Source organism: Chelonoidis abingdonii, chromosome 2 (assembly GCF_003597395.2).
Source record: "Chelonoidis abingdonii isolate Lonesome George chromosome 2, CheloAbing_2.0, whole genome shotgun sequence".
Classification (NCBI taxonomy): domain Eukaryota; kingdom Metazoa; phylum Chordata; order Testudines; family Testudinidae; genus Chelonoidis; species Chelonoidis abingdonii.
In genome coordinates this window covers 159,934,097-159,959,771 of record NC_133770.1, presented here as the reverse complement: position 1 = coordinate 159,959,771, position 25,675 = coordinate 159,934,097, and the positions used below count along the sequence as shown (strand labels likewise).

The following is a 25,675-nucleotide window of genomic DNA, read 5'->3' as shown; positions in this document are numbered from 1 at the left end:
AGGGAGGGGAAGGAGAGGGCAAGGACGGGAGGGAGAGGATGGGAAAGAGAAAAGGGAAGAGTGGTAGGGATGGAGGAGATGAGGAAGGAGAGAAGAAGGGGAAAGCTAAGGAAGAGGAAAGAAAGGAAGGAAGGAAGGAAGGAAGGAAAGAAAGCAGAGGGGAGGAGAGAAGGAGAGGGGAAAAAAAGCAGCTCGCCTGGAAAATGGGGGAGAACAGGCTGGGGAGGTGGGAGGAGCCAGCTGCCGGGGGGTGGGGGCTGGGGCTCGCTGCGGCGCCTTCAGCTGCCACGTGTTGCCTCCCCGGCCCGCCCCATCCGAGCATGTGGCTGGAGCCGCGCGGCAGGCCGGCTCCCTTATATAAGGGGCGGGCAGTGGCAGGAATCGCGCTGTGAAAGCCGCACCCATCCCAAAGTCTTCCAAGATGAGCTACACCCTGGACACGCTCGGCAACCCCTCCTACCGGAGGGTGACCGAGAGCCGGGCCATCTACAGCCGGGCCAGCGCCTCCCCTTCCAGCGGCTTCAGGTCGCAGTCCTGGTCCCGGGGCTCGCCGAGCACCGTCTCCTCTCCGTACAAGCGCAGCGCCCTGGGCGCGCAGCGGGTGTCCTACGGCTCCACAGTGCTGAGCTCCTCTGAGAGCCTGGACCTCAGCCAGTCCTCCCTGCTCAGCGGGGCCGGGGACTTCAAGCTCAGCCGCTCCAGCGAGAAGGAGCAGCTGCAGGGGCTGAACGACCGCTTCGCCGGCTACATCGAGAAGGTGCACTGCCTGGAGCAGCAGAACAGGGAGATCGAGGCGGAGATCGCCGCCCTGCGCCAAAAGCAAGCCGGGCGCTCGCAGCTGGGCGACGCCTACGAGCAGGAGCTGCGCGAGCTGCGAAGCGCCCTGGAGCAGGTGAACCACGAGAAGGCGCAGCTCCAGCTGGACTCGGAGCACGTGGAGGAGGATATCCAGCGCATCAAGGAGCGCTTCGAGGAGGAGGCCCGGCTGCGTGATGAGACCGAAGCCACCATCCGCGCCCTGCGCAAGGACATGGAGGAGGCCTCCATGGTCAAGGTGGAGCTGGACAAGAAGGTGCAGTCGCTGCAGGACGAGGTGGCTTTCCTGCGGGGCAACCACGAGGAAGAGGTGGCCGAGCTCCTAGCCCAGATTCAGGCGTCCCACATCACGGTGGAGAGGAAGGACTACATGAAGACGGACATCACCTCCGCCCTTAAGGAGATCCGCAGCCAGCTGGAGTGCCACTCCGACCAGAACATGCACCAAGCCGAGGAGTGGTTCAAGTGTCGCTACGCCAAGCTCACCGAGGCGGCAGAGCACAACAAAGAGGCCATCCGCACGGCCAAGGAGGAGATCGCGGAGTACAGGAGGCAGCTGCAGTCCAAGAGCGTGGAGCTGGAGTCGGTGAGGGGCACGAAGGAGTCGTTGGAGAGGCAGCTGAACGACATCGAGGAACGCCACAACAACGATCTCACGACCTACCAGGTAGGCGACCCACATCGAGCAGTGAAAAGCACAGCGGGGCATCATGAGGGCCGGCCCGCGGGATGCAAAATGCAACCAGAAAATCAAAAAGACGAGTTGCCTCTGCCAATGCAAAATTAACTTGTACGCTGCAGAGCGACCGTGTGCAGAACAGGAGCGCAGACAGAATGAGTTATCGCTGACATGCAAATATGGCTTGTGCAAAACAAACCAAAAGTATCTGAAAAGGTGTAAAAAAAAAAAACCACGCTGTGCAAAATTTGCTTGCGTAGTGCAAAAAGATCAGCTGTGCAATGCGGTCCGGACGTCTAATAGCAGTGTTCAATGCTTGTCTCCGGACGTTCACGCCCTTTGCTGTCTGCTCTTCCCTCTGACAGTAAAATATTTCGTCCACAGTGCCTCTTTACAAAGAGCATTTTTAATATTCCTTCTTAGATTTTTAACTATTCTTTTAGAAAACACTCTCCATTCTCCACCTCGATGTACTATGCAAACTTTTAATGGTAAGGATATAGTAAATGACCTTCTATCAGAGATGTTTAACAATTTGCAAATATATATTCTACATTTTGCTGTTGCTTAGTCATAAAATAATTTGACTGGAGATTTTAAAATGATGTTTGGAAATGTTTTAACACAGCTTTTAACTCTTGACAGTAGTTTAGGGATAGCTAATAAATATCTTAAAATATATGGAGAAAGTTAAAAGGTCAAACGCACAGTCCTCCTGAGGTAATGCTCCATCGTAAAGAGTTTTGCCTGATTAAGGACTGCAGACTCAGGACCCAAAAGCTTTATTGTAATGCACAATTATTTGCAAAACAATAGGGCTGATTCAGATGCCCAATGAAGGCAGTGAGACCAGGATCAGACTCCTTTTGTGCTCTTATCCCTTTCTTTTATTAGTCCTGGATTTTAAGATGGACTTTTAAAAGGCTTCCTTACAGAACTTTTTCAGGGCTGCTGTTAAGCTAGAATATAGGGGTTAAGACTATTATCTGAGCAGGGATGCTTTTTGGATGCAAGTCTAATGATGTCATGGGGATTTTATGTATCTGTTGCAGGACACGATTCATCAGTTGGAAAACGAGCTGAGGGGTACAAAATGGGAAATGGCACGTCATTTGAGGGAATACCAGGATCTCCTCAATGTCAAGATGGCGCTGGATATTGAAATTGCTGCATACAGGTACCATAGGAATGCTGTGGATGTGTCTGGAATACTAATTGCACTGCAGATGCCACTGGTTCCAACCAACCTCTGCCCAAACAGCTTGTACCATTGGCAAGGATTTTCCCCTACAAGCATCAAACAGATGCAAGAATAGACACTCGGACAAATTATTAGCACTCTTTCAAATCTGTGCAAATTCAAGATCTTTTCACATTAAGAAATCTTTTTTGAGTTAATAACTGATCCAGCTCTGTGAAAGTCAATGTCAAAACTCCCGTAGACTTCACCGGGAATGGGATAGGACCATTAAACTGCAGTACAATGGTTCCATAATGCAGCATTCTGTTCTTATGTTTACAAAAGTACAAAGCAGGTGACAGTTTTTAATCTGTAATTATTTTCTTTCACTTCACTTTGCACATGTCAAGCAAGCAGCATGGGTAGTTTTAATGTGCTCTTGTTATTTTAGAACATGGCTGTGCTCGGGTATCAGATGAGCTCTGTTAATCTGCACATTGAAAACACTTTCACTTTTCTTTCTTAACTTTTCTTCAGAATCCTCCATGAAGTAATCCTGGAACAGGGATGTAGCTGCTATTGCCATCATCTGGCAGAATGTTTTTCTAGCCTCTTTTGCATTGCTTTTGTAACTGTTTATTTGCCACTTTTATTTTTGAAACCAGGTAGCTTAATAAATAAATAGACTACAGTCACAGCTTTCAAATAAAACATGAAAGCGCTGATTTTCTGGGTCAGAGGATTAGATGGGGAAAATGCATTTCTGAATATAAATAACATCAAAACAGACTATTGGAAAGCAACATCTTTAGAAGCCTGCCGAGTACTGGGGTTATCAAATATACAGAGAACGGACATCTTGTTTTATTTTATTGCCAAGGTTAACATGGTTTATTCTGGTGAACATATTATGGCCGAGAGTTTCAAATCATAAGGGATTTGGATGCCCAAATTAATGAGAAATGGGGATTCAAATGCCCTAATTGGCTTTAACAATCTAAAGTAGAATATTTCTCTTTTAAACATATTAGGGCCCAATCCTCAGAAAGGCTAGATCGGCATGGCTTTATTGAAGTGAAAGGCTATGCTCAGAACTGTGCTGATTTACACCAGACTGAGAATGTGGCCGGTGCATTTTTGTTACAAGGCAACAAACTTTGTGATTGAGTATGACAATCACAAGATTTAAACCAAGCTAAGAAAAAATGGTGTGCTATACACAGCACTGAGATATTACCGTGGTGAGCATAAGATGCCTGATCCCAGCCTATTGAAATCCCACTGAACATGAACAACCGATATTTTCCTTGTCCTTAGCATATTCCACATGCTTGAAACACCTTTCTATTTCTCTGAGACACTGCAGACACAAGTCAGACATTTTACATGCTAACTTCCCCTGCTCCTCTTTATTTCCCTAGGAAACTACTGGAGGGTGAAGAGACAAGATTCAGTGCCTTCTCGGGAAGCATTACTGGTCCTACATTTCCACACAGGCAACCCACGGTCACAATATCAACTAGTAAAATACAGAAATCAAAAGCTGAGCCGCCAAAGCTAAAGGTCCAGCACAAATTTGTAGAAGAAATCATTGAAGAGACAAAGGTGGAGGATGAAAAGTCTGAAATGGATGATGCCCTGATAGCTATTGCAGAGGAACTGGCAACCGGTGCCAGGCAGGAAGAACAGAAGAAGGAAGAAACAGAAGGGGAAGAAGCAGCAGCAGTGGAAGAGGAAATTGTAGCTGAAAAGAAAGCTCCAGTGAAAGCAGCTGCACCCAGAGCTGAAGAGGAAGAAGAAGAAGAGAAGGGAGAGGAGGAGGAGGAGGAGGCTGCAAAATCTGATGAAGCAGAAGCAGGAGGTTCTGAAAAAGAAGAAGCAGAGGAAAAGAGTGAAAAGGAAGAGGGTGAGGAGGCTGAGCAGGAAGAAGAAGAAGGAGGCGAGGCTGAAGCTGAGGGAGAAGAAGCTGAGGCTGAGACTAAGAAAGAAAAGGAATCTGAAGGGAAGAGCAAGAAAGAGGCTGAAGAGGCTGCAGTGGAAGAGAAGGTGGAAAAAGTGGAAACATCTTTAGCAAAATCTCCACCTAAATCTCCTGCAGCAGAAGAGGCTGATGAAGAACAGAAGGAATCAGGAGAAGAAGCTGAAGAAGGAGAAAGTGAAGAACAGAAAGTGGAGAAGGAGGGTAAAGAGGAGGAAAAAAAGGAGGAGAAGCCAGGATCCCCAGAAAAGCCAGGATCCCCAGTGAAAGAAGGAAAGGCTGTGGTGGAAGAGACCATCTCAGTCACAAAGGTAACAAAAGTCAGTGTAGAGAAAGAGTCCAAAGCGAAGGAAGGGAGCAGTGAAGGAGAGGAAAGTGACCAGGCCTCCAAGGGGTCCATGAAAGAAGACATTGCAGTTAACGGGGAGGTGGATGAGAAGGAGGAGAAGAAATCCAAAGAAAAAGAAATTGAGGAGGATGACAAGGGTGTGGTCACCAATGGCCTGGATGTGAGCCCATCTGAAGAGAAGAAAGGGAAGAGCGAAGAGAAAGTTGCGGTAACCACAAAGGTGGAGAAAATCACTAGCGACAGTGGGGACAGTACAACCAAATACATCACCAAGTCTGTGACAGTCACCCAAAAGGTAGAGGAGCATGAGGAAAGTTTTGAAGAGAAAATAATGTCCACCAAGAAGGTTGAGAAAGTCACTTCTCATGCTGTAATAAAACAAGTAAAAGACAGTGACTAATAAATAGTAATTAAAAAAATAAAAAAGAGCTTGGGTTGGTGAAAAAGGTTAAGCCATATGACAGCTGCAAAATGCATGTGAGTGACAGCTTAAAGCAAAACAGGTTCTCTCATGGAGTCTCCAGACACACTGTATTTTACTTTTTTGTGTGTGTGCGCAATACTGGGGGGAAATGCATGCAAGCTCAAGATGTTCTCCCTCCACAGAAATTGGGGAATTAAATAAATAAATAAATGCATGAAGAAAGGAAGCTTTTGAATTCCCTAAACTGTTGGAGGAACACATCTGAGGAACGTCTTAAGAGGTATTATGCAAAGAACCAACTGAGCCAAGAACAAACACAAAACAAAACAATCATGAAAAAAACAACCAGAATTCTTCTAGCCTTAAAAAAAGCTACTTATGAATAATTATGTTTACCTCACTGGTGCAATTAAGATGGACTTTTGTTCATGGGAGAACCTAGTTGACATTCACAGTACACAACCTTTTGTTGTTCGATGTAGAACCGTCACAGCAGTACTTGCTCAATAAAGGTCATATTGGAATCATGCCTTGCTCTGTGGTGTTTCTCTCGTGAGTAGAATTTCTCCCCAGGCTTTTTTTAATATAAATGATTCAGCATTAATAGTAAATTAGCTTCGGTTTACAAACTGCTTGGGCTTTTTGCAAACTTCTTTGCATTCCCCAACCACTTCTTTAAACAAATATTTAACAATCTGATCTAATGTGCATTGGAGCCAATGGGAGTATTACCATCTAATTCAGTGGGTGTTGGATTGGAACTCACATGCTTGTAAAAAAAAGTCCAGATTCACAGCCCTACAAAGTAAAGGTCTCAGTCGGGTTCACATCCTGCAAGCCTTACTTGTGTGAGTCGTCCCGGTCACCTTCACAGAACTATTTGGGTGAGTAGGGTGGACAGTATATGATGTTTTAAAGCGTGGATAGGAGTAGTTTAAGCTTCCTCTGTACACACTCTACCCCAATCTCTAGGGGCCACCTAAGGGGTGGAAGAGAGTCTCTAGGACTCATACAGTCCTTGGCCTCTTTGTTGAGACTGCCACCAAGTGAGCCAGTAGGGGTTGTGATGGGGTTTGGATATAGGTGTTTGTCCATTAATAAGTGGGCTGAGAACCATCAATGCATTTCACAAAGGTCTCCAAATACCCTTCAAAAGGCAGTGACTGCTGATGGCTATGGCTCTAGCTATGATTTAGCCCAGCAACTTAGAGGCGGATACCTCCTTGACCAAATCCTTAAAATCATCTGCTCCTTGACTTATATTTTAGACTCTTCCTTGTCAATGCAAAACACCATTACACTATTCAAAAATTAACAGTAATTATACTCTTTCGGGAACAGAAAACTGCCTTAAAGGCAATGTTGACATTAAATATAATTATTTTAAATAGCTATTCATTTTAAAATATATATTAATGAGATTATTCCAGACACACAACTCCAATTAGTGATTGTTCAGATTACAGCATTTGTGAGTCATACAGAAAACTGAAATGAAAGCATCAATTTCATCCCACTGAAATGAGAAAAAAGGATGGGATTTTCAAAAGCCCTCAGCACTGGCCTAATTCTTCTTCCATTAAAGCCAAGCATTAACCTCCACAGAAGAAAAATTAGAAGCAATGGCCCGCTGAATTCCAACCTATATAGAAAATAAAAGTTTTAATACACAATAAAACAAGAAGAAGATAAAAGCAAAAGAACAATATAAATGGGTCTTGTTTCTCCATTGCCTTCCATCTTGTGTGACCAATGAGACTTGTGTAAAATGAATGGGAAGCACGTCCACCCTGATTTTACACCTATTTTTCAGACGTGTAAATTGTTATTTGTATAACTGTAGCACTTAATTGCCTGCACAAGGCACAAGACAGTGGGGAATTGGGTCCATGATTTACTAAAAGCTTAATCAAATGAGATCTAAAAAAAACACAAATAAAAAAAATGCTCAGCTGGTGTAAATCATCATAGCTCCATTGAAGTCAGTGGAGCAGCTCGAATTTACTTCAGCTGAGGAGCCGACTGAATACGTCCTGTTACAAGATAAATCGAATATTCAGTCTAATTAATGCTTTTGTGGGAATTCAGATAAGGAATACTACTTGCTTCCTATTACCTTTGCATATCAGTTAAATAGAATATTTACAATACCACCAGTGAAAAGAGTTGCCAATCATTTTTTATCTGTCTGTATTCAGAATGAGAAGCATCCTGAATTTCATTGGCTAAATGTAGCACTGATCAAAAATCAGTGATTTGCATATGTCTTCTGGGGGATTTAATTCTTTACTCTATCAATAATTGAGGGGATGAGATGTGTATGTTCATAGCTGAAGGAAATGTAAAATGTCCACAGTGGAGAAAACTTTTCAAATAAATCTAAACCCTTTTGTGTAGCAAAATAATTAATCTTTTTCCTGCTGTTTTCATTAATGAAATCTCTTCTCAACAGATTGCTGGATGACTGGTGTTTAATTAAAGCAAAAAAAAAAATAGCAAATTAAATGGCAACATCTCAATAGCCAATTTATTCATAAAAGATTTATCTATCTTTATATAGTGGCTTAAAGAACAGACTTTTGCAGTTCATATATATAAAACTTCACTTTTATGCATAAGATACCAACTAGCAGAGGCACACGGATCTGTTCTTTAAGTCAATCAGAATTAATGAGGAGTGGTATGCACCCATATTTAACTCCCAAGGGTGATATAATCTATTTAGACTTTTAAAAAGCCTTTGACAAGGTCCCTCACTAAAGGTCTTTTTTAAGAAAGTAAGCAGTCATGGGATAAGAAGGAAGGTCCTTTTGTGGATCAGTAACTGGTTAAGAGAGAGGAAACAAAGGGTAGGAATAAATGGTCAGTTTTCAGAATGGAGAGAGGTAAATGGTGTCCCCCTGGGGTCTGCACTGCAACCAGTGCTATTCAACATATTCACAAATGATCTGGAAAAAGAGGTAAACAGTGAGGTGGTGAAATTTGCAGATTTTACAAAATTACACAAGACAGTTAAGTCCAAAGCAGATAGCAAAGCGTTACAAAGGGATCTCACAAACCTGGTTGACAGGGCAACAAAATGGCAGATGAAATTCAGTGTTGATACATGCAAAGTATTGCACATTGGAAAATAATCCCAACCATACATACAAAATGATGGACCCTAAATTAACTGTTAACTCTCAAGGAAGAGACGTTGGGGTCATTGTGGATAGTTCTCTGAAAACATCCTCTCACTGTGAAGCAGCAGGCAATAAAGCGAACAGAATGTGCTACTTCATTATAGCACTCATTAACTCTTATGTAGGTTCCAAAGCATGAAGAAATTTTCAGCTCAATGGACCACTACCTGGGTTGAAATACTGGGCATTATAATTAGTTACAAGAGATGAATTTTTGAGTTAGATTTGCATTATTCAATGGGCATTATGCATTTTAGATTTTCCGCATTCGTTCTTTAGCTTCTGTAAGAACATTGGGCTTCCCTCTGTGGTACTTCAGTCTTATGCCAAGCTAAAAAGGTAGAAAGAAAACAATGACTAGTAGTTCAGAGAGAATTATCTGTAGGTGCTATATACATATAAAATAAGCAAGTAGTTCCATTGCAGTCAATGGGCCCATTCAGGGTGCAACAAGTTAAGGATCTGTATAAGACTCTGCAGGATCAAGGCCTAATGATGCTCACCATGTTAATTTAAGTGAGTTACATTTTGATCTTAGTCCTAGTGGACTTTCACAGGTGTACCTGGAGTCACCAATTAGCCTGATATTTTTTGTGTCATGCCCTCTTCCACAGTTATGATACCCTAAGTATATGGGCAAATTCTGATTACTAGTATTGTAGTTGTTTATATTAGAATAGCACCCTACAGGCTCCAATTGAGATTAGGACATCATTGTGCTAGGGGCCCTATATAGATAAAGTAAGAGACAATCCCTACCCTACAGGGTTTACAACCTTAAATAGACATGACAAAGGAAGCATTATTAACTCCATTTTGTAGGAGGAGCAATGAGACATTAGATGACTTGCCCAAGGGGCCACAGAAAGTCTGCAGTCAAGACGCCTGTCATAAACAGATAGCTAAGGGTTAATGTTTCTTTTACCTGTAAAGGGTTAACAAAGGGAACCAAACACCTGACCAGAGGACCAATCAGGAAACCGGATTTTTCAAAGCTCAGGGCAGGGAATTTTTGGGTGTGTGTCTTTGTGCTCATCTCTGTGCTGTCTCGGTTCTGAGAGTAATTCTCTAATCTCCAGGCTTTAAAACTTCTGTTTCCAGTTGTTAAGTACAGTATAAGACAATATAGATTGTCATAAAGCATAACTCCCAATTCTGAACCTAGCGGTCCAAAAATTCTGGGGTGCCTGCATGAAACCTCAAGCTTAATACCAGCTTAGATCTGGATAGCGCTGCCACCAGCTCAGAAATTGCAGTGTCTGCTCACTCTGGTTCTCCCCAAAACTTCCCTGGGACACCCAAAACTCCAATGCCCTGAGTCTCACAGCAAAGAGAAATAACCCACTTCCCTTCCCCCTCTTTATCCTGCCTCATTTCGCCGCTGGTACACTAGGAGATCTACCCTGCACAACACCGATGAGATCCAACGTGTCTCTCTCCACCTCTCCAGAGGCTATACAAATTCCAGCTTAAGTAACTCTAAACAAAAGAATTTCCCCCTCCCTTCGTTCTTAGCCTTAAGCCAGAGGGAAAAAAATCAAAGGTCTAAAAAGAAAGCTTTATATAAAAAGAAAAAACATAAAAAATGGTCTCCGTATCAAGGTGAACAATATCCAGGGTAATGCTTAAAAAGAAAAATGAATAACAGTCTTATCCAAAAAGAAATACAATTTAAAACATTCCAGCAAACTACACACATGTAAATACAAAAACAATATAAAAACCTATATTGTCTTATACCTGTACTTACAACTGGGAAACAGAAGATTTTAAAGCCTGGAGATAGAGAGATTACTCTCAAAGCCGAGAGAGCAACAGAGACCAGACAAAGACACACACCCAAAAATTCCCTCCCTGAGCTTTGAAAAATCCGGTTTCCTGATTGGTCCTCTGATCAGGTGTTTGGTTCCCTTTGTTAACCCTTTACAGGTAAAAGAAACATTAACCCTTAGCTATCTGTTTATGACAACGCCACTGGAAAGCAGGTCTAATACTCATTAGATACCTTTGTCCCGTGCCTTACCCTCAACACCATTTTTATAAAGGTCTCTGAGAAACCACAGATTTTGTAAAATCAGGAAGGCAGAACAGTCCACTCTCACCCCAGGGGACAGAGAGGCACATGAGATTAAATAGAATTTTATTACACAAAAGTGACTTACACCAGCATTCCCTCATGTTAATTTGTATTGTGATAGCACTATTGTAGTAGGCATTGTACACACATACAGCAGTCAGTCCCTACTCCAAAGGGCTTACAATCAAAGTAGACAGTCTTTCCTACCCACAATCTTTGCACCCCTAGTGCCAGTGTTAACTGCTCTTGGGGCAGCCTCTCTAGAGAGGCCCCAGCTGTTTCCTAACTGATCTCCCTCTGGTCATCTCTAATTAGCCCAGTCCATCAATTTACCCTAAACTGAGTCAGTCATTAAACTTCAGGGCTTGCAGTCTTCCTTCATCTTCATATCAATAGCTTAGAGACAGGCTAGTTTGCAGTAGTGGCTACTACCTCTTCACTATCCCAAGCCTTTCTACCTCCTCATCTCACTCTGTCTCCTTGCTTTGTAGCTGGGCTCATCTTCCTTATTGGTCCCATCTGTGGGTGCATGCCTCCATGACTGGCAGTTCTGGCAGCTGTGCTGGGGGATGGCCAGCCTGGTTACCCATAAGCAGGGAAGGCTCTCCTCTCTCTCCTGTTTGTAAATCCCATTACAATCAGGTCATAAATAATATATACTAACAAAAACACTTTTATATCTTATAATGGTATCCACACTAAGGGGTTACACCAAGCTAACTATATTGGTTTCTAAAATAGAACCAGCATGTAGACTATAGGCAAAAAGTAGATATAAAGAAAAAAAAACAATGAGGGAAGCACAAAGAAACAATAATATACTAGCGAGCATGAAAAGCGAAGGTCACAACTACCTGCTGCCTATCCATTGCTGAAGTTTGTTTTGTATTATCAGTCTTTTGAGCAAAAGAAAAAAATAATATTTCAGCCTTTAATTATTTTCTAGCTGTAGATTTTCTATCTGTAAACTCTGATGTATAAAACATGTTAGTGAATTCAGGAAATTTCCCAAAGTTAATGTTTCCACCCGATCTGTTTGAATAACCCACAGGAAACACAGTGCAAGGTGGAATGAGTAACAGAATAACACATATTTCTAAATATTTATAATACTGCATGTTTTAGATTAAATTAATCTTTAATTTTGCCGGGGGGTTTGTCTGCTGACATCTCATATCAAGCACAGTTTGAAGAGAGAGAGTAAATTCAGCTCACGGAGGCAAAATGGTTATTTCATTTGTCTGATTTGTACCAGTTACTTCTTAAAATCAGCATGATCACTGGAGGGATTAATTAATCTGGAACCCCAGAGAAGTTCATTAATTGATCCAAAAGCCCCATGAAAGGAATTTTTAAAATCTGAAGTTATGTGTGGCAGATACGTGTGTTTAAATTTAAGGACAGACATGCAAAGACTACCACTGGACTACCAGTGATCTCAGTGGGTTTTGGGTCAGGCCATAAATTACTAATGGATGATTAATGAAGTCATAAAAGCACCACCACTGCTCAATAAGGGACAAAACAAGGTGAGCAAAGCAAATATAGGTCAGGACTGAGATTCATGGGGAGGGCTGTTTGGAAGGAACCTTATTCTGGGCCATTGCCATCAGTCCTAAATTTTCCAGAACTAAAACCCAGTTTAGAAGAAGAAAAATATGCTTCTTTTCTGGAAAGCTAGCAGTTGTACTTCACAGGATATATGAACGAGTCCCCATTCCCAGTGTATGTCACACATTACACTCAACACCTGGGGTTGGCTTGTTTTTCATTTGTTTGTGGCTCCCCCCCCCCCAACAATGCTAAAAATAATATTAAATAATAAATGAAAGCAGCAAATAATTAATGATGAAATATTGAGCAAATACAATATCCACAATATCCTGACACTTTCAAGCATTTTATTCTACCTAAGAGGAAAACAAAACAAAACCAACTTGATTAATAAGAAAAATCATTGGTTTGAATACAGTTCCGATCAGTTGTGACCTATGGATGTTTTGCTCTCCTAAGATTCAGTCCCAGCATTGTGGGAGTGGGGGGGAGACACAATAGATCTTGTAATGAAGAGAGAGCCTAGGGATGGCAACTTCACTGACTACCCTAAACGGCTGCCCAGATTAAAGTGAGAGGAGGAAAAGTTTCCTCATGTTTCCCCCTCTGCCCACCTGGTTTACTGCATTGCTTCAAAAAGAGCTCCCAGGTTTATAAACATGAAACAAGTGTTTCTAGCAGAATAACTAGGTGCCCTGGGGTCTGTTTGAACTCCCACGCACAGCAAATACAGATTGTCCTGTTCCTTTTTACCAGCACAGCAGAACTCCAGGAACCAAACAAGGCTGAGCAGTCCCTGCAACCTGTAAATATCTGCAGTACATTTTTCCCTGTCTGTTTCTTGCACATTTCCTAAAGAGCTGGCTTAAACTTTTAGCCCTTTCTTCCAACTAGCCTGTAGCATGTTCCAAAGGATGAAGATAAATGGGATCTTCTACAAGAAAAGTGCAGTCAGAGGAAACCTTTGATGACAGAAGTCTCGCTAAGCTTCTTTCATCGTTGTTTATTTGCAAATTTCAGGTAGAGCTGAAGTGGCAGAATAACTGTTTTAAACAAAGCAACTCCTGGAGGCAAAAGAAATACACAGGCCTGAACAGGGCAGGGGGCTGATCCCAGAAAAAACATGAATAGAGGGACAAGGCAGGTGAGGTAATATCTTTTATTGGAGCAACTTCTGTTGGTGAGCAAAGCAAACTTTTGAGCTTGCACAGAGCTATAGCAAGGTCAGTTCAGATGATATGCGAGACCTGGATCAACACCTGATTCTCCTAGATGGTTTGACGTTGTGCGGTGTTGAGGAGCTAAAGTTTCTCCTGAAGTCAGTGCAAGTGGTAGGTGCCTAGCATTCCACTAAATCAAGCCCCCAGGTGGGAGGCAAGCCCGTTAACTTTGTACAGTTTTGCTTTAATGTCTTGGGGCCTGATCCTGAGGTCTATGGGAGTTCTGCCTGTAAGATCAGACTGTGATGTCCTATGAATATGGCAATTATAAGCTTGTCTAAGAAAGGCACATAAATGAAATTCCAAATATTCTATTTCACACTGATAAGATACTGCTGTACTTAAATGCTGCTTTGGTGACCAGGGAAACCACTTAGCAAAAGGCACAGGAATTATCAGGTAGTCTGAACTTCTCCTGCCTTCTGATCAAATGGCAAATAGCATTGCTTGTGATTTCCTCATCCTTTTCACCATAATTGTTATGCATGGTTGTTTTTGCTTCACTGGAAAGGGAGAGAAAATGTGTTTAAAATAGCAAGAATCTAACAGTGTAAATTTTTGATCATGGTTAGCAGAATTGGCCAACTTTGGAAAGAAACTCTCCCACCAAGAAAGATGTTAAAAAGGAAAAGCATTCTGAGTTGTCTAGCTTCACGAGCATTACCAGATGTAAGGAGAATTAGAAAAAAAACTAGCGTTGACAGTGCCATTAGGATTCCTTGCCCAGAACCAGCAGTCACTCCAGTTATCACAGATTCAAAGCCAGAAGAGATCATTGTGATCATTTACTCTGACCTCCTGTACAGCACAGGCCATAGAGAATGCCCAGAACAATTCCTACAGCAGATCTTTTAGAAAAACATCCATTCTTGGTTTAAAAATGGACCATGATAGAGAATCCCCCCAACTCTTGATAAATGGTTCCACTGTTTAATTGCTCTCACCCTTAAAAGATGACACCTTATTTTTGTTATCTCTGAGGACAAGGTTGCACTTCCTGAATACCTTCTTGCTAAACTCCCTTATGGCTTGTCTACACATAAACCGCTACAGCGGCACCGCTGCAGCACTTCTGTGAAGCCATTATCTACACCAACAGGAGGGGTTCTCCCATCTCTCCATAGGTAATCCACTTCCACAAGAGGCAGTAGCTAGGCTGACAGGAGAATTCTCCCATTGACCATGGGCTGTATACACTGGGTTGATTTAACTGTGTTGCTCAGGGATGTGGATTTTCACACCCCTGAGCGACATAGTTATATCAACCTAATTTCCTACTATAGACCCGCCTTAGTTTCTTTTCCACTGTTTCCTGGGAGTTTGGGGGGAGAGAAATCTTTTTAAAGGCTGACACCACACAATCTCCTCTTCACAGCTCTTTTCTCACTATCACACAGATGCCTTTGGAAAAAACACTTGAAAACTCTTCAAAGAATGAAATACACCCTCTTATCTCTTGAATGGTTTAGTAGGCAGAGTGGGGGGAAATAATAACCTACTATTTAAAAAGTGCTATCTATGACTTATTTCATTTTGTAAAAGCAGCAAAGAGCCCTGTGGCACCTTATAGACTAACAGACATATTGGAGCATGAGCTTTCGTGAGTGAATACCCACTTCATCGGATGCACGTATTAACCCATGAAAGCTCACGCTCCAATACGTCTGTTAATCTATAAGGTGCCACAGGACTCTTTGCTGCTTTTACAGATCCAGACTAACGCAGCTACCCCTTTGATGCTTATTTCATTCTCTTAGGAGTGCTGTACATTAGAAAACTTGCTTTGGTTTAACTCCTAAATCAGTTTTAAATTGATTTAGCTAAACCTGTGCAAACCCTTCATGTAGACACATTTAAACCGGTGTAGAATCATAGAATCATATAATATCAGGGTTGGAAGGGACCTCAGGAGTTCATCTAGTCCAACCCCCTGCTCAAAGCAGGAACAATCCCTGACTAAATCATCCCAGATGGGGCTTTGCCAAGCCGGGCCTTAAAAACCTCTAAGGAAAGAGATTCCACCACCTACCTAGGTAACCCATTCCAGTGCTTCATCACCCTCCTAGTGAAATAGTTTTTCCCAATGTCCAAGCTAGACCTCCCCCACTGCAACTTAAGAGCATTACTCTTTGTTCTGTCATTTGCTACCACTGAGAATAGTCTAGATCCATCCTCTTTGGAACCCCCTTTCAGGCAGTTGAAAGCAGCTATCAAATGCCCGCTTATTCTTCTCTTCTGCAGACTAAACAATCCCAGTTCCCTCAACCTCTCCTCATAAATCATGTGCTCCAGCCCCAGTGTAATCTTTGCTTAAATTGGTTTAGCTTCATTTGGTAATTTATCTAAGTGAGACTTAAGTATTGCATAAGTCTTGTGCTGGCCCTCTGCATAGGGGCAGAATTTCATCCTGTGTCCCTATACACTAGCTTCAGTGCTGCTTTATTTATATGCACTGAAAATAAATATGCTCAGAACAAGGTATGAGATACTTATCTTGTTTTGAGAGTTGCTGTCTTGTTTTGCATCTCTCTTCCCTTTCTAGTTACTTTCATTTTTTGTCTACTCTGTGATCCTATTTCATGCAATTTTAGGCTGATCTTTGGAAGCTGAAAGTAATTGGGTGATTTGCAGTAGAAAGGAAGACTCCTGGGGGGAAAGTACAGAGATAACTTAGTGAAAACTCTATGGGAAAGCAGGTCGCATTCAAGTAGAAAGATATAAATGTTTGCTGTCATTCCCCTTGAGTTTCTCATAATGCAACACAGCTTTGATCATTTTTATTAAGGAACTGATCCAAAGCACGCTGAAGTGAATTTCTATTGACTTCAGTGGGCTTTGGATCAGGTTGTAAAGCATAAAGGATCTGAGTGATTCCAACTGATACCCTCTGAGAACTGTGTTTGTGCTAGAATATGCTAATATATATATTTTCCCCTTTCTATCCACATTGGATTCTCTCATATTCAAGTTGAACTAAACCTGTCCCTTATGCCAGTATGTGTGCAATGCAAATCCCAAGCTGCAATGTAAAGCCTTTCCAGAAGTGTAGTAACTATGGCTTTAAATCATGCAACGGAGAACATACACTCAGACTGCTGTGCCCATATGGAATCACTATTTCTTCAGTGGGGTTCTGCATGAACCTGGCAGTGTGTCCATGTGCTACACTTTGCAGCTGGGGGGGGGGGCTTATAAATACCTCCCCCGCATTATTTCCTTCACTACTTAGACTGTTCAGTACAGATTATACTCCAGACACATGAAGAATTTGTGAATGATAACTCAGTGTTTACATCCCCAAAGGCACCAGCTGAAGATGAATATTTACCAATATTACATGACCATCTGTATAGGACTGGAACATTAGTACTTCGTTCTAATCGTGTGTATAATTTCATCAGTCATTTCCAGATCTATTTCATAACATATGACACACACTCTGAGAAAACTGTGTATGCAGTTCTTTATCTTTATTGTCTAGCTTTATTGCACATACTTTATTGAAGCCTTCATTACTTTACCACTCAAGGTTTCCATAGCTATTTTGAATTTAATTTAAACATATTTGGTCTCCCAAGTGACTTAATTTTATTTTAATTTTAAGGTTTTGAATCATCCAAATTGAACATAGCTCCTGAACTGATAAGTAAACACCATGCATATTCTGGAAGCAAGCCAATGGGCACTCTGCAAGCATACTGATACTGTGCATAGAGAAAAAACATCATAGAACTTTAACTTTAAACCTAAATTGTCTCTGAATTAAATACATGGTGCAACATTTTTAGCTCAGTAAATTTATGGATTGTTTTGTGACCTGATTGGGAAATCGACACACAGTCTAAATCAATCCTTCTTCTTCTCTTTTTTCTCTTCCTCTCCTGCTGCCTCTTCCTTCTTCTCCCCCCCATCTTCAGCTTCCTCAGCAGCCTCTTGGGATTCTTCTCCTTCTTCTGCTTCTTCCTCTTCTCCTCCTTCCTCCTCCTCACCCTCTTTGGCTTCCTCAGATTCCTCCTTGGTACCTTTAAAAATTGAGCAGCAATAAAGCATTCCATATCTTGCATGTAGCAGCTGCTGAGCCAGGGTCTTGATTCTGCTTTAATTGAAGTCAATGATAAAACCCCTACTGACCTCAATGGGAGCATAAATGAACTTAGGCTACATCTACACTACAGCCAGGATCCAGTCGAGTTAGCAGGTCTACTGAAACCTGCCAAATTGACAGCAGATCACTCTCTAGTCGACCCCTGCACTTTACCCCTGATGAGAAGAGTAAGGTAAGTCAATGGGAGAGTTTCTACCATCGACCACCCACGGTGTAGACCCCATGGTAACTTGACGTAAGGTACGTCAACCTATTCATGTAGCTGGAGTTGCATAGCATAGGTCGACTTACCATGGTAGTGTAGACATGGCCTTAGTTTGGAGGCTTCAAAGAAACTTAATTAAGTTCAAGGTGTGTTTATTTGGGCAAGGGCTTTCAAGAGACTAAGGGAGTTAGGCACTAAATCATATTGAATTTCAAAGGGATTTGGGTATTTAACTTCTCTAGGCTCCTTTGAAAATTCTGGCCTTAAAAAAAACATAAATGATTGGCAACTCATTTTAAGCCTTGGTCCAAAACCCACTGAAGTCAAAAGGAGTCTTTCCACTGACTTCAGTGAACTCTGGATGAGCACATTGGTGATACACTAGAAAATGCACTATCTAGTTACAGATGAGCTTTCATACTAAGTGGATCTTAGATAACTGTTTAAATAAAAAACAAATTTGCTTTCGGATGTGTGTAGTTGAAATCCTCCCCCAAGGATTAATCATCATAGATCATTAATATCTGCCTGTTTAATTCTTTTCCTGCTATTTAGGCATTTAAGATTTTACAACCCATTGTTTAGTGCATTAGACTACGTGCCCTGAGAATGATTATAGCACCAAAAAGAGAATGAAGATTCTCTGTGGAGCTCTAGTTCAAAGACACAGGATAACAAAACAAATTGCAACAGGAACTGCAAAAGGATGATCCAGAGAATAATTATTTTTAAATGTTTCTTTAAAAACTTCTGAGTTTAGTAAAGAATGTAATGGAAAAAAGTACTTTGGTGGAAGGACAGTGGAAATAACTGGCAAGATCCCCAGCTGATGTAAATCAGCACAGCTTCACTGAACTCAATAGCATTGATTTATGCCAGCCGAGGATCTGGTTCAAGATGTTCTCTGGGAATGAATATTTAGTTCAAGATGTTCCTGTTCTTTTCAGGAATGTCTGCAAATGGTAAATTAAGTATTGTTTATTGGCTTGAGAATTTGCCAATAGCACTTTCTATTAACATAGTCCAATGCTCTTTCTTTCAGAGTCAATTGCAAAGCTCCCATTGACTGCCAGGAGAGCAGGATTGGCCCCATAATGTATTGAACATTCAATATTTGTCTGATTTCATCCTTCATATTGTACTTAGGTTTTCCTACACATGAATCATGGGATCAATCCAGCAATTCCTTACATATGTGAATAGCCCCATTTAAGCCAATGGGTCTATTCACTTGAGTTAGGAGTTTTTATATTAACAAAGATTTGCAGATTGAGGCCTCATATATGAGCATAGGTGAATTCTGGAATAGTATGCTTTGAAAGTAACCAAATGTACCTTCTTCCTCTTCTTCAGCTTCTTCTCCTCCCTCCTCTTCCTCAGCCTCCTCCTTCTCCTCCTCCTCACCTTCTCCTTCTGAAGGGGGCGCTGCTTTCGCCACTTCCATTTTTGCTGCCTCAATAGTTTCCTCTACTTCTATCTGTTCTTCCTGAACGTGACTGGAGTAGTAAGCAGGGAAGGAACGGGCTGACATCAAATAGGAGCTGCTCTGTAAACCGCTGTAGGCAGACCTGCCAAAGACTGGGGCACTCTGAGTGTAGCCACTGGTTATGCTTCCAACACCAGTGAAACTAAGCCGTGTCTCCTCACCTTCCAACAATTTTCTAGAGGAGAAAAATGAAACCATTATGTATTGTCTGTCCTGCAGTTGGGCCTAGAAGCACCATTCATGGGCCAGGACCACACTGTGCTAGACGCTGTACAAACACGGAACAAAAAAGATGATCCCTGCCCCCTAAAATATTACCATCTTATACCCTTTTGGTAATAAAGACCATTATTCTACAATAAACAACTGTCTGGCAATTATACATTGATCCAAAAAGGATGGCATTTTATCAAAATGAGTTACAGAAGGTAGAAATAAGACATCAGTGTGCATCACTGGATGTAAAGAACCCTTTGAAAGGGAACTAATAAAAAACAGCATGAAAATAACACCACTACACCAACAATGGAAGATAGTTGTATTCTGTTATCCTGTAGCACTGCACAGAGTAGGGACACCCAACAATTTGACCTCCTCCTTTTGTTCCAGGGGGTGCATGTTTAATAAATATACCAAGCAGTTTTATACTGAAAAAATACTCCCCTGCCTCTACACTCAGATACAGGTAATCAAAATAATTTTAACTTGGTGTTTGCAGTTTCCATTAATGCCTAGGGTCAAGCATAAAACAATGATGTAGCAGTAAGTTTGCTCCCAAACATTAGCCTTCAGATGAGATTTTAAAAGCACCTAAATAAATTGTAGTGGGATTTGTGCTCCTAAATCACTTAGGCACTTTTGATTATCCCAATCTTTGTATTTATTATTTTAATTAGGCATTGCTGGTTCTAATAAACTTTTTGTATTCAACAAATATAAGCATAGAAGGTTTATAATATAGTGAAGATTTTGTTCTGAAGCAAACATTTCACCTTCAAATAATTTTTGGTTGGCTTTTTTTCTCTGAGTGGGTTTAGGGGCTAGTTAATAAAAACACTGAAGAATAAAATAGAATTCTATAGGAAACCTGCAGCAATGTTTTCTATAGTGATGATAGAGTGCAGAAAATGACCTCATAGTTCTTATCTATTTCAGGTACCTATTAGTCTATGAAAGGCTAACATAGTCAGCAGCTATAATTCTTGCCAAATATTAGAGCTAATTATGTAAAGGGCTTAAAGCTATGAGAGGTATGAAAAATAAAATGGAATTTCTCCAGCTGCAAGAGAAAATTTCTGATTCACTTAAAACTTTCTCCATCATACCTGTAGGCTGCAATTTCAATATCCAGAGCCATTTTCACATTGAGAAGATCTTGATATTCTTTCAAATAACGGGCCATCTCACTCTTTGTGGTTCTCAGTTCATTTTCTAATTTATTAATTGTGTCCTGTTGGGAATAAGAATATTCAAAGACATAAAATCTTTATTCCTCTACAATCCTATTAAATGTAATCCTGCTGCAGCAAGGGAACGTATTTGATAGACCCACGTCTGGCCTCAAATATAAGGCTGAAACTCTCATTAAGTGCCACATCATCTGATAAGGTTTTTCCATGCCTAACATATATGATTCCATTTCATTTAATGTTTTTAAGATCCAAAATGGTTTTGATTTTCCCTATTTCCCACAAACAATTGCCAGAATATATTTTAGTCCCCACTATTTTTTTAAAGAAGAGGTGCTTATTTGAGAGCAGAAAGCAAGTTATGTTGTGAAGCTACAATCATTCAACGGATAGTATTTTACATTTTAGCCTAATGTCATTTTTCTTTAGTTCATGGAACTTCATGCCAATAAACACAATGGGCCAGATCCTTAGATGGTATCCACTGGCATAGTTCCTCAGTGGAGCTACATCGATTTGCACCAGCTAAAGATCTGGCCCATTAGATTCTGTGCCTACTACCTGCATTTGCAGATGTTTATCTAGTCCATTTCCATCCCTTTTCATTAAAGAAGTGATGGATTCTTTGCTACTTCAAACTAGTTAGTTCCTAATATGGTGGTTACTAAAAGAGAGAATGACCCTCTTGAATCATATCTTGTTTTAATGATACAATCCAGTACTTCTTACTATGGCAAAACTTCCAATTGACTTTAATCACAGAGTCATAGAAGCATAGGATTGGAAGGGACCTCAATAGGTCATCTAATCCAGTCCTGTGCACTCAAGACAGGACTACCTAATAACTAAACTATTCCTGACAGATGCTGATGAAGAATTTTACCTGAGTAAGGGCCACAAGATTTTACATACAGTAATAAGTGATTCAAGGACTAAATTATTCCTGAAATTTTTGTATTTTTTTAAACACAAACTCCATTCATTTTTTCTTAATCTTTTATTCTTTTCTTCTTTTGCATTTTCTAGTATTATTTTCTTAATTAATTACATTTTTTCATTAAAGGATCAATTAAATCCTTTAAAAATGTATCCATGTAATTAATATCACCTAACATGCATTAGAACTAATACCATCGGTTCAGATTTTATTCATTAACTACAATATGCAATTCATAAATCACCCAACCCAAAGAATTTTAATCCTGTTAACAGAGCTGTACTCCAACATTTATCAAAATGATCATAACTAACAATGTTTTTAACTGTAGTCATGTAATTAGCACTGTGTTGAACACCATTTTAAGTAATGCAGTTCATTTAACTGCATTCTGTTATAAGCATTACAAAACATTCATCATAACTAATGGCACCTTTTTAGTTGCTACACTTATTGCTGAGTTCCGCTTATTTCACCAGAATTGGGTTTTAACTTAACCCTTTAAAAGCTATTCCTGTAATGAATATACATCCTGCTTAATGCAAACCTTTGTGTTACTTTCTCTTATACCTGAGGATACAAGCACCATGGACATTCTGCATTTAGTTGCAAAGAAGCACTGTCTATGTTCTGGGGAGTCCATGCGCAGGGGAGATCTCTCACCTGCCTAGAAGACTGCAGGGGTCAATTCCCTGAGTAGGGCCTGATCCAAAGCTTACCGTAGTGTATTCCCACTGACTTCAATGGGCTTTGAATCCGACTTTAGGTGGTGGGGATTTCTGCACCGTGCCTGTACAGATGCTGGGGTTGCCGCCTTCATTACTTATCTAGGTGCTGAACAGCTTGCTGGGTTGGCGCTAGTAATAAGACACCCCACGGTGCTGGACAGCTCCCTGGGTTAGCGCTAGACATATGATACCACACGGCGCTGAACAGCTCCCTGGGTTAGCGCTAGCGATAAGACACCCCACGGTGCTGGACAGCTCCATAGGTTAGCGCTAGCGATAAGACATCCTAGGGTGCTGGACAGCTCTCTGGGTTAGCGCTAGCGATAAGACACCCCAGGGTGCAGGACAGCGCTAGACATATGATACCCCACGGTGCTGGACAGCTCCCTGTCTGGGCGCTGGAGATGATGCCTGTAGCTACCCGCCCAGGCGCTCGGGATGCAGGACAGCTCCAGCTGGGGATACTGCACCGTTGCCCGCCCGAGTGACCTGCCCAGACTCTCCAGGGGTCCCGGGTACCCGCCTGCCCATATCCCGGGGGAGGCTCACCTGCATGGCGGCGATGTCGGCATTCTGCTTTTCCTCCAGCTCCTGCAGCTGCCTCTCCATCGCCTCGTTCATGCCGCGGGTGGCCTCGATCTCCAGCGTCTTGGCCTTGAGCAGCCGGCGGCTCTCGGAGATCTCGTCCTTGGCGGCGCGCACGGCGTCGGTGTTCTTGGCGGCGCTCTCGGTGAGCACGGTGAAGCGGCTGCGGAACCACTCCTCGGCGTTCTGCATGTTGCGCGCCGCCAGCTTCTCGTACTGCGCCCGGATGTCGCGCAGCGCGGCCGAGAGGTCCGGCTTGGCCGACACGTCCATCTCCACCGAGAGGTGCGCGTACTGGATCTGCGCCTGCAGCTCGGCCAGCTCCTCCTCGTGCACCTTCTTGAGGAAGGCCAGCTCGTCCAGCAGGCTGTCGATGCGCTTCTCCAGCTCGGCCCGGGCCAGCGCCGCCTCGTCCGCCCCTTTGCGCATCTCCAGCAGCCGGCCCTCGGCGTCCTCCCGGCTCAGGATCTCCTCCTCGTAGCGCGCCTGCAGCGCGCGCAGCGTCTCCTCCAGATTCTCCCGCTCGCCCTGCAGCGCCTGCTTCTCGCTGCTGGCCTCCTCAGCCGCCAGGCGCAGCTCGCGGATCTCCTGCTCGTAGAGGGCGCGGAAGCGGGAGGGCTCGGTGTGCTTCTGCCGCAGCACCAGCAGCTCGGCCTCCAGCACCTTGTTCTGCTGCTCCAGCTCGTGCACCCGCTCGATGAAGCTGGCGAAGCGGTCGTTGAGGTCCTGCAGCTGCGCCTTCTCCTGGCTGCGGATGGACTTGAGGTCGCTGCTCATGGCCGCCACCTGGCTCAGGTCGAAGCTCTCCACCGAGGGCAGCAGGCAGCCCGAGGCCGACGAGGCGGCGTAGCTCCGGCGCACGGACACGGAGGAGATCGGCGCCGAGAGGCTGGAGTAGGTGGAGCGGGACAAGCCATAGCCGCTGCCGCCGCCGCCGCTGCTGCTGCGCACCGTGGCGATGTGCAGCCGGGGGCTCTCGGCGTAGCGCCGCTTGTAGGCGGGGAAGAAGGGCTCGTAGCCGAAGGAGCTCATGGCGCCGCCCGCGCAGGAGGAGAAGCTGCTCTGCGCCCGGCCACCGCCCGCCCGCCCCTACTTATACCCTCACAAGGGGGCTCTGACGCAGCCGCCCCGTCGCGGGGAGAGGCCGCGGGCGCCGGTGCCAAGAGCAGGGAGCGCGCTGCGCCAAGGGGAGGGGCCGGGCTCCGCCTTGGAGACGGGGCTGGTCTGATCGCCCGCTCCGCGTCAGTAGTTCCTCTCAGCCCGCTTCAGCCCATCCTCCCAGCTCCCCTCCCATCGCCCCCTTCGCCCCCATCCTCCCAGCTCCCATCGCCCCCTTCATCCCCATCCTCCCGCAGCAGCTCTGTCCTTATTGGGTTCCAGAACACAGCAGCTCTGTAGCAGGGCAGTTACCCCACTCCTAGGGGGAAAGGTAGGCTGAGTGGGGACGCGGCCACAGCCAATCAGGCCACAGCTGGCCCTGATATAAGGGCTAAGAGAGAAGCTGGGTCAGTCTTACTCCAGTCTTGGAGTGGGAAGGACCAAGCTCCCTGGGAGCACAGCGTACTTGAAGCAGAGCAGTGCTAGGGAAGGGCAAGAAGAACTGGGGCGGTCTAGTCTGGCCTCTCCCCAGGTTGAAGCCTTGTTAAAGCCTAGGGAGGTACTGGGGCTGCAGAGGCAGCTGGTCCAACTCCCTTGCCAGTGATGAATAGCTATTACAGACTGCAGTCTGCCCCAGCAAATGGGGCTAGATGGCAACTGGCAGTAACCGCTGAAGCAAGGTGGACATAGGGGTTGGGGGTTCCCCTGGGAGGGGAGACCCAGAATGTGGGGGTATTGCTGTAGGCAGCACCCCAAGGTAAAGGGCACCAGGGTCTGGGAAGGACATGGGCGGGGAGGGGGTGGGCTGAAGCAGGAGAGACACCAGCCAGCAGAGGGTGCTCTGAGGCTGGAATTGAGCTACTTTCTGGATGACCAACAGGAGGTGCTGCAGTGGTGAGTCCTTGATCTGTTACAAGCTCCCATTGCCCCCGCCCTTTGTCCCCATTCCATCTACCCTACCCCCAGGAGCTCCTGTTGACCATCAGCCCCTGCACATCCAGCAGCTTCTTGCCACCTTTGTCCCATCAGTCTGTCACACCCTGTTGGTTTATTTCATTCCCCAGCTGCTCCTTAAACCCATCTCCATTAACTCCTTTCAATCCAGCCCCTTTTTTATCAACTCCTTTCTCCTACAGCCCATCATCTTGTCCCCACCCTCCTCTCATCCCATCAGTTGTTTCACCCAATCTCATTCCAGTCCAACCCTCTTCCCCCAATTAAATTGTGTCAGCCATCATCGCATCAGCACCTGGTATTTCCATTACGTCCTTTCACCTGAATCCACCCCATCATCTCCTGGAATCTCCCCATTACCTATGTTCACTTTGTGAACTCCACAACTAATATGCAGTGGGCAGCCAAAGTAACCACAAATAATTCAGGATTTTTGCTAAGTCTCAAATCTATGCAGTGGAGATGGCTGCAAATCACTGAACAGGGATGTGATTCCTGCTTGTGTAGTTTGCAAAGACCTTTGTGGGGGCGGGGGGGAATGCAAATGGAACAATTGCTAAACTGCTGGCTGACTTGGCACATCATTATTGACCACATCCATGTTTATTTCAAGTGAGTACTTAGTTTACCATATGCTCTGGGTGTCCTAGGCTTCTGGTTGATAGGAGCTAGGACTGGATGATGGTGGTTGGATCACCCGACAAGTGTT

At 43.6% G+C, this 25,675-nt stretch overlaps 2 protein-coding genes across 3 annotated transcripts; one reads left to right on the top strand and one right to left on the bottom strand.

Annotated features, from left to right (window-relative positions):
- The first annotated feature begins 331 nt into the window (after positions 1 to 331).
- Positions 332 to 5,953, top strand: NEFM (neurofilament medium chain). Its single transcript, XM_032782505.2, has 3 exons — positions 332 to 1,483; positions 2,548 to 2,672; positions 4,097 to 5,953. Exons 1-3 carry the CDS (start codon positions 422 to 424, stop codon positions 5,400 to 5,402), a joined length of 2,493 nt encoding a protein of 830 aa, XP_032638396.1. The 5' UTR covers positions 332 to 421; the 3' UTR covers positions 5,403 to 5,953.
- Positions 5,954 to 16,908: 10,955 nt separating this feature from the next.
- Positions 16,909 to 24,015, bottom strand: NEFL (neurofilament light chain). 2 transcript variants are annotated; one of them, XM_075061955.1, is made up of 4 exons: positions 22,879 to 24,015; positions 20,581 to 20,705; positions 19,174 to 19,430; positions 16,909 to 17,481 (listed from the first exon to the last, which is right to left on the bottom strand). In XM_075061955.1, the coding sequence occupies exons 1-4, from the start codon at positions 23,944 to 23,946 to the stop codon at positions 17,306 to 17,308; spliced, it is 1,626 nt and encodes a 541-aa protein (XP_074918056.1). In that variant the 5' UTR covers positions 23,947 to 24,015; the 3' UTR covers positions 16,909 to 17,305. The 2 variants fall into 2 exon arrangements, with proteins under 2 accessions (XP_074918056.1, XP_032638399.1); XM_032782508.2 differs by having other exon boundaries at positions 19,105 to 19,430; positions 22,879 to 24,013.
- Between the last annotated feature and the right edge of the window lie 1,660 nt (positions 24,016 to 25,675).

Excerpts from the sequence above, each read along its gene's own strand:
- NEFM (XM_032782505.2), top strand. The coding sequence starts at position 422 with ATGAGCTACACCCTGGACACGCTCGGCAACCCCTCCTACCGGAGGGTG. Across the intron at positions 1,484-2,547 it reads ACGATCTCACGACCTACCAG|GACACGATTCATCAGTTGGA; the intron begins GTAGGCGACCCA and ends TATCTGTTGCAG. Across the intron at positions 2,673-4,096 it reads ATTGAAATTGCTGCATACAG|GAAACTACTGGAGGGTGAAG; the intron begins GTACCATAGGAA and ends TTATTTCCCTAG.
- NEFL (XM_032782508.2), bottom strand. The coding sequence starts at position 23,946 with ATGAGCTCCTTCGGCTACGAGCCCTTCTTCCCCGCCTACAAGCGGCGC. Across the intron at positions 20,706-22,878 it reads CCGACATCGCCGCCATGCAG|GACACAATTAATAAATTAGA; the intron begins GTGAGCCTCCCC and ends TATTCCCAACAG. Across the intron at positions 19,431-20,580 it reads ATTGAAATTGCAGCCTACAG|AAAATTGTTGGAAGGTGAGG; the intron begins GTATGATGGAGA and ends TTTCTCCTCTAG.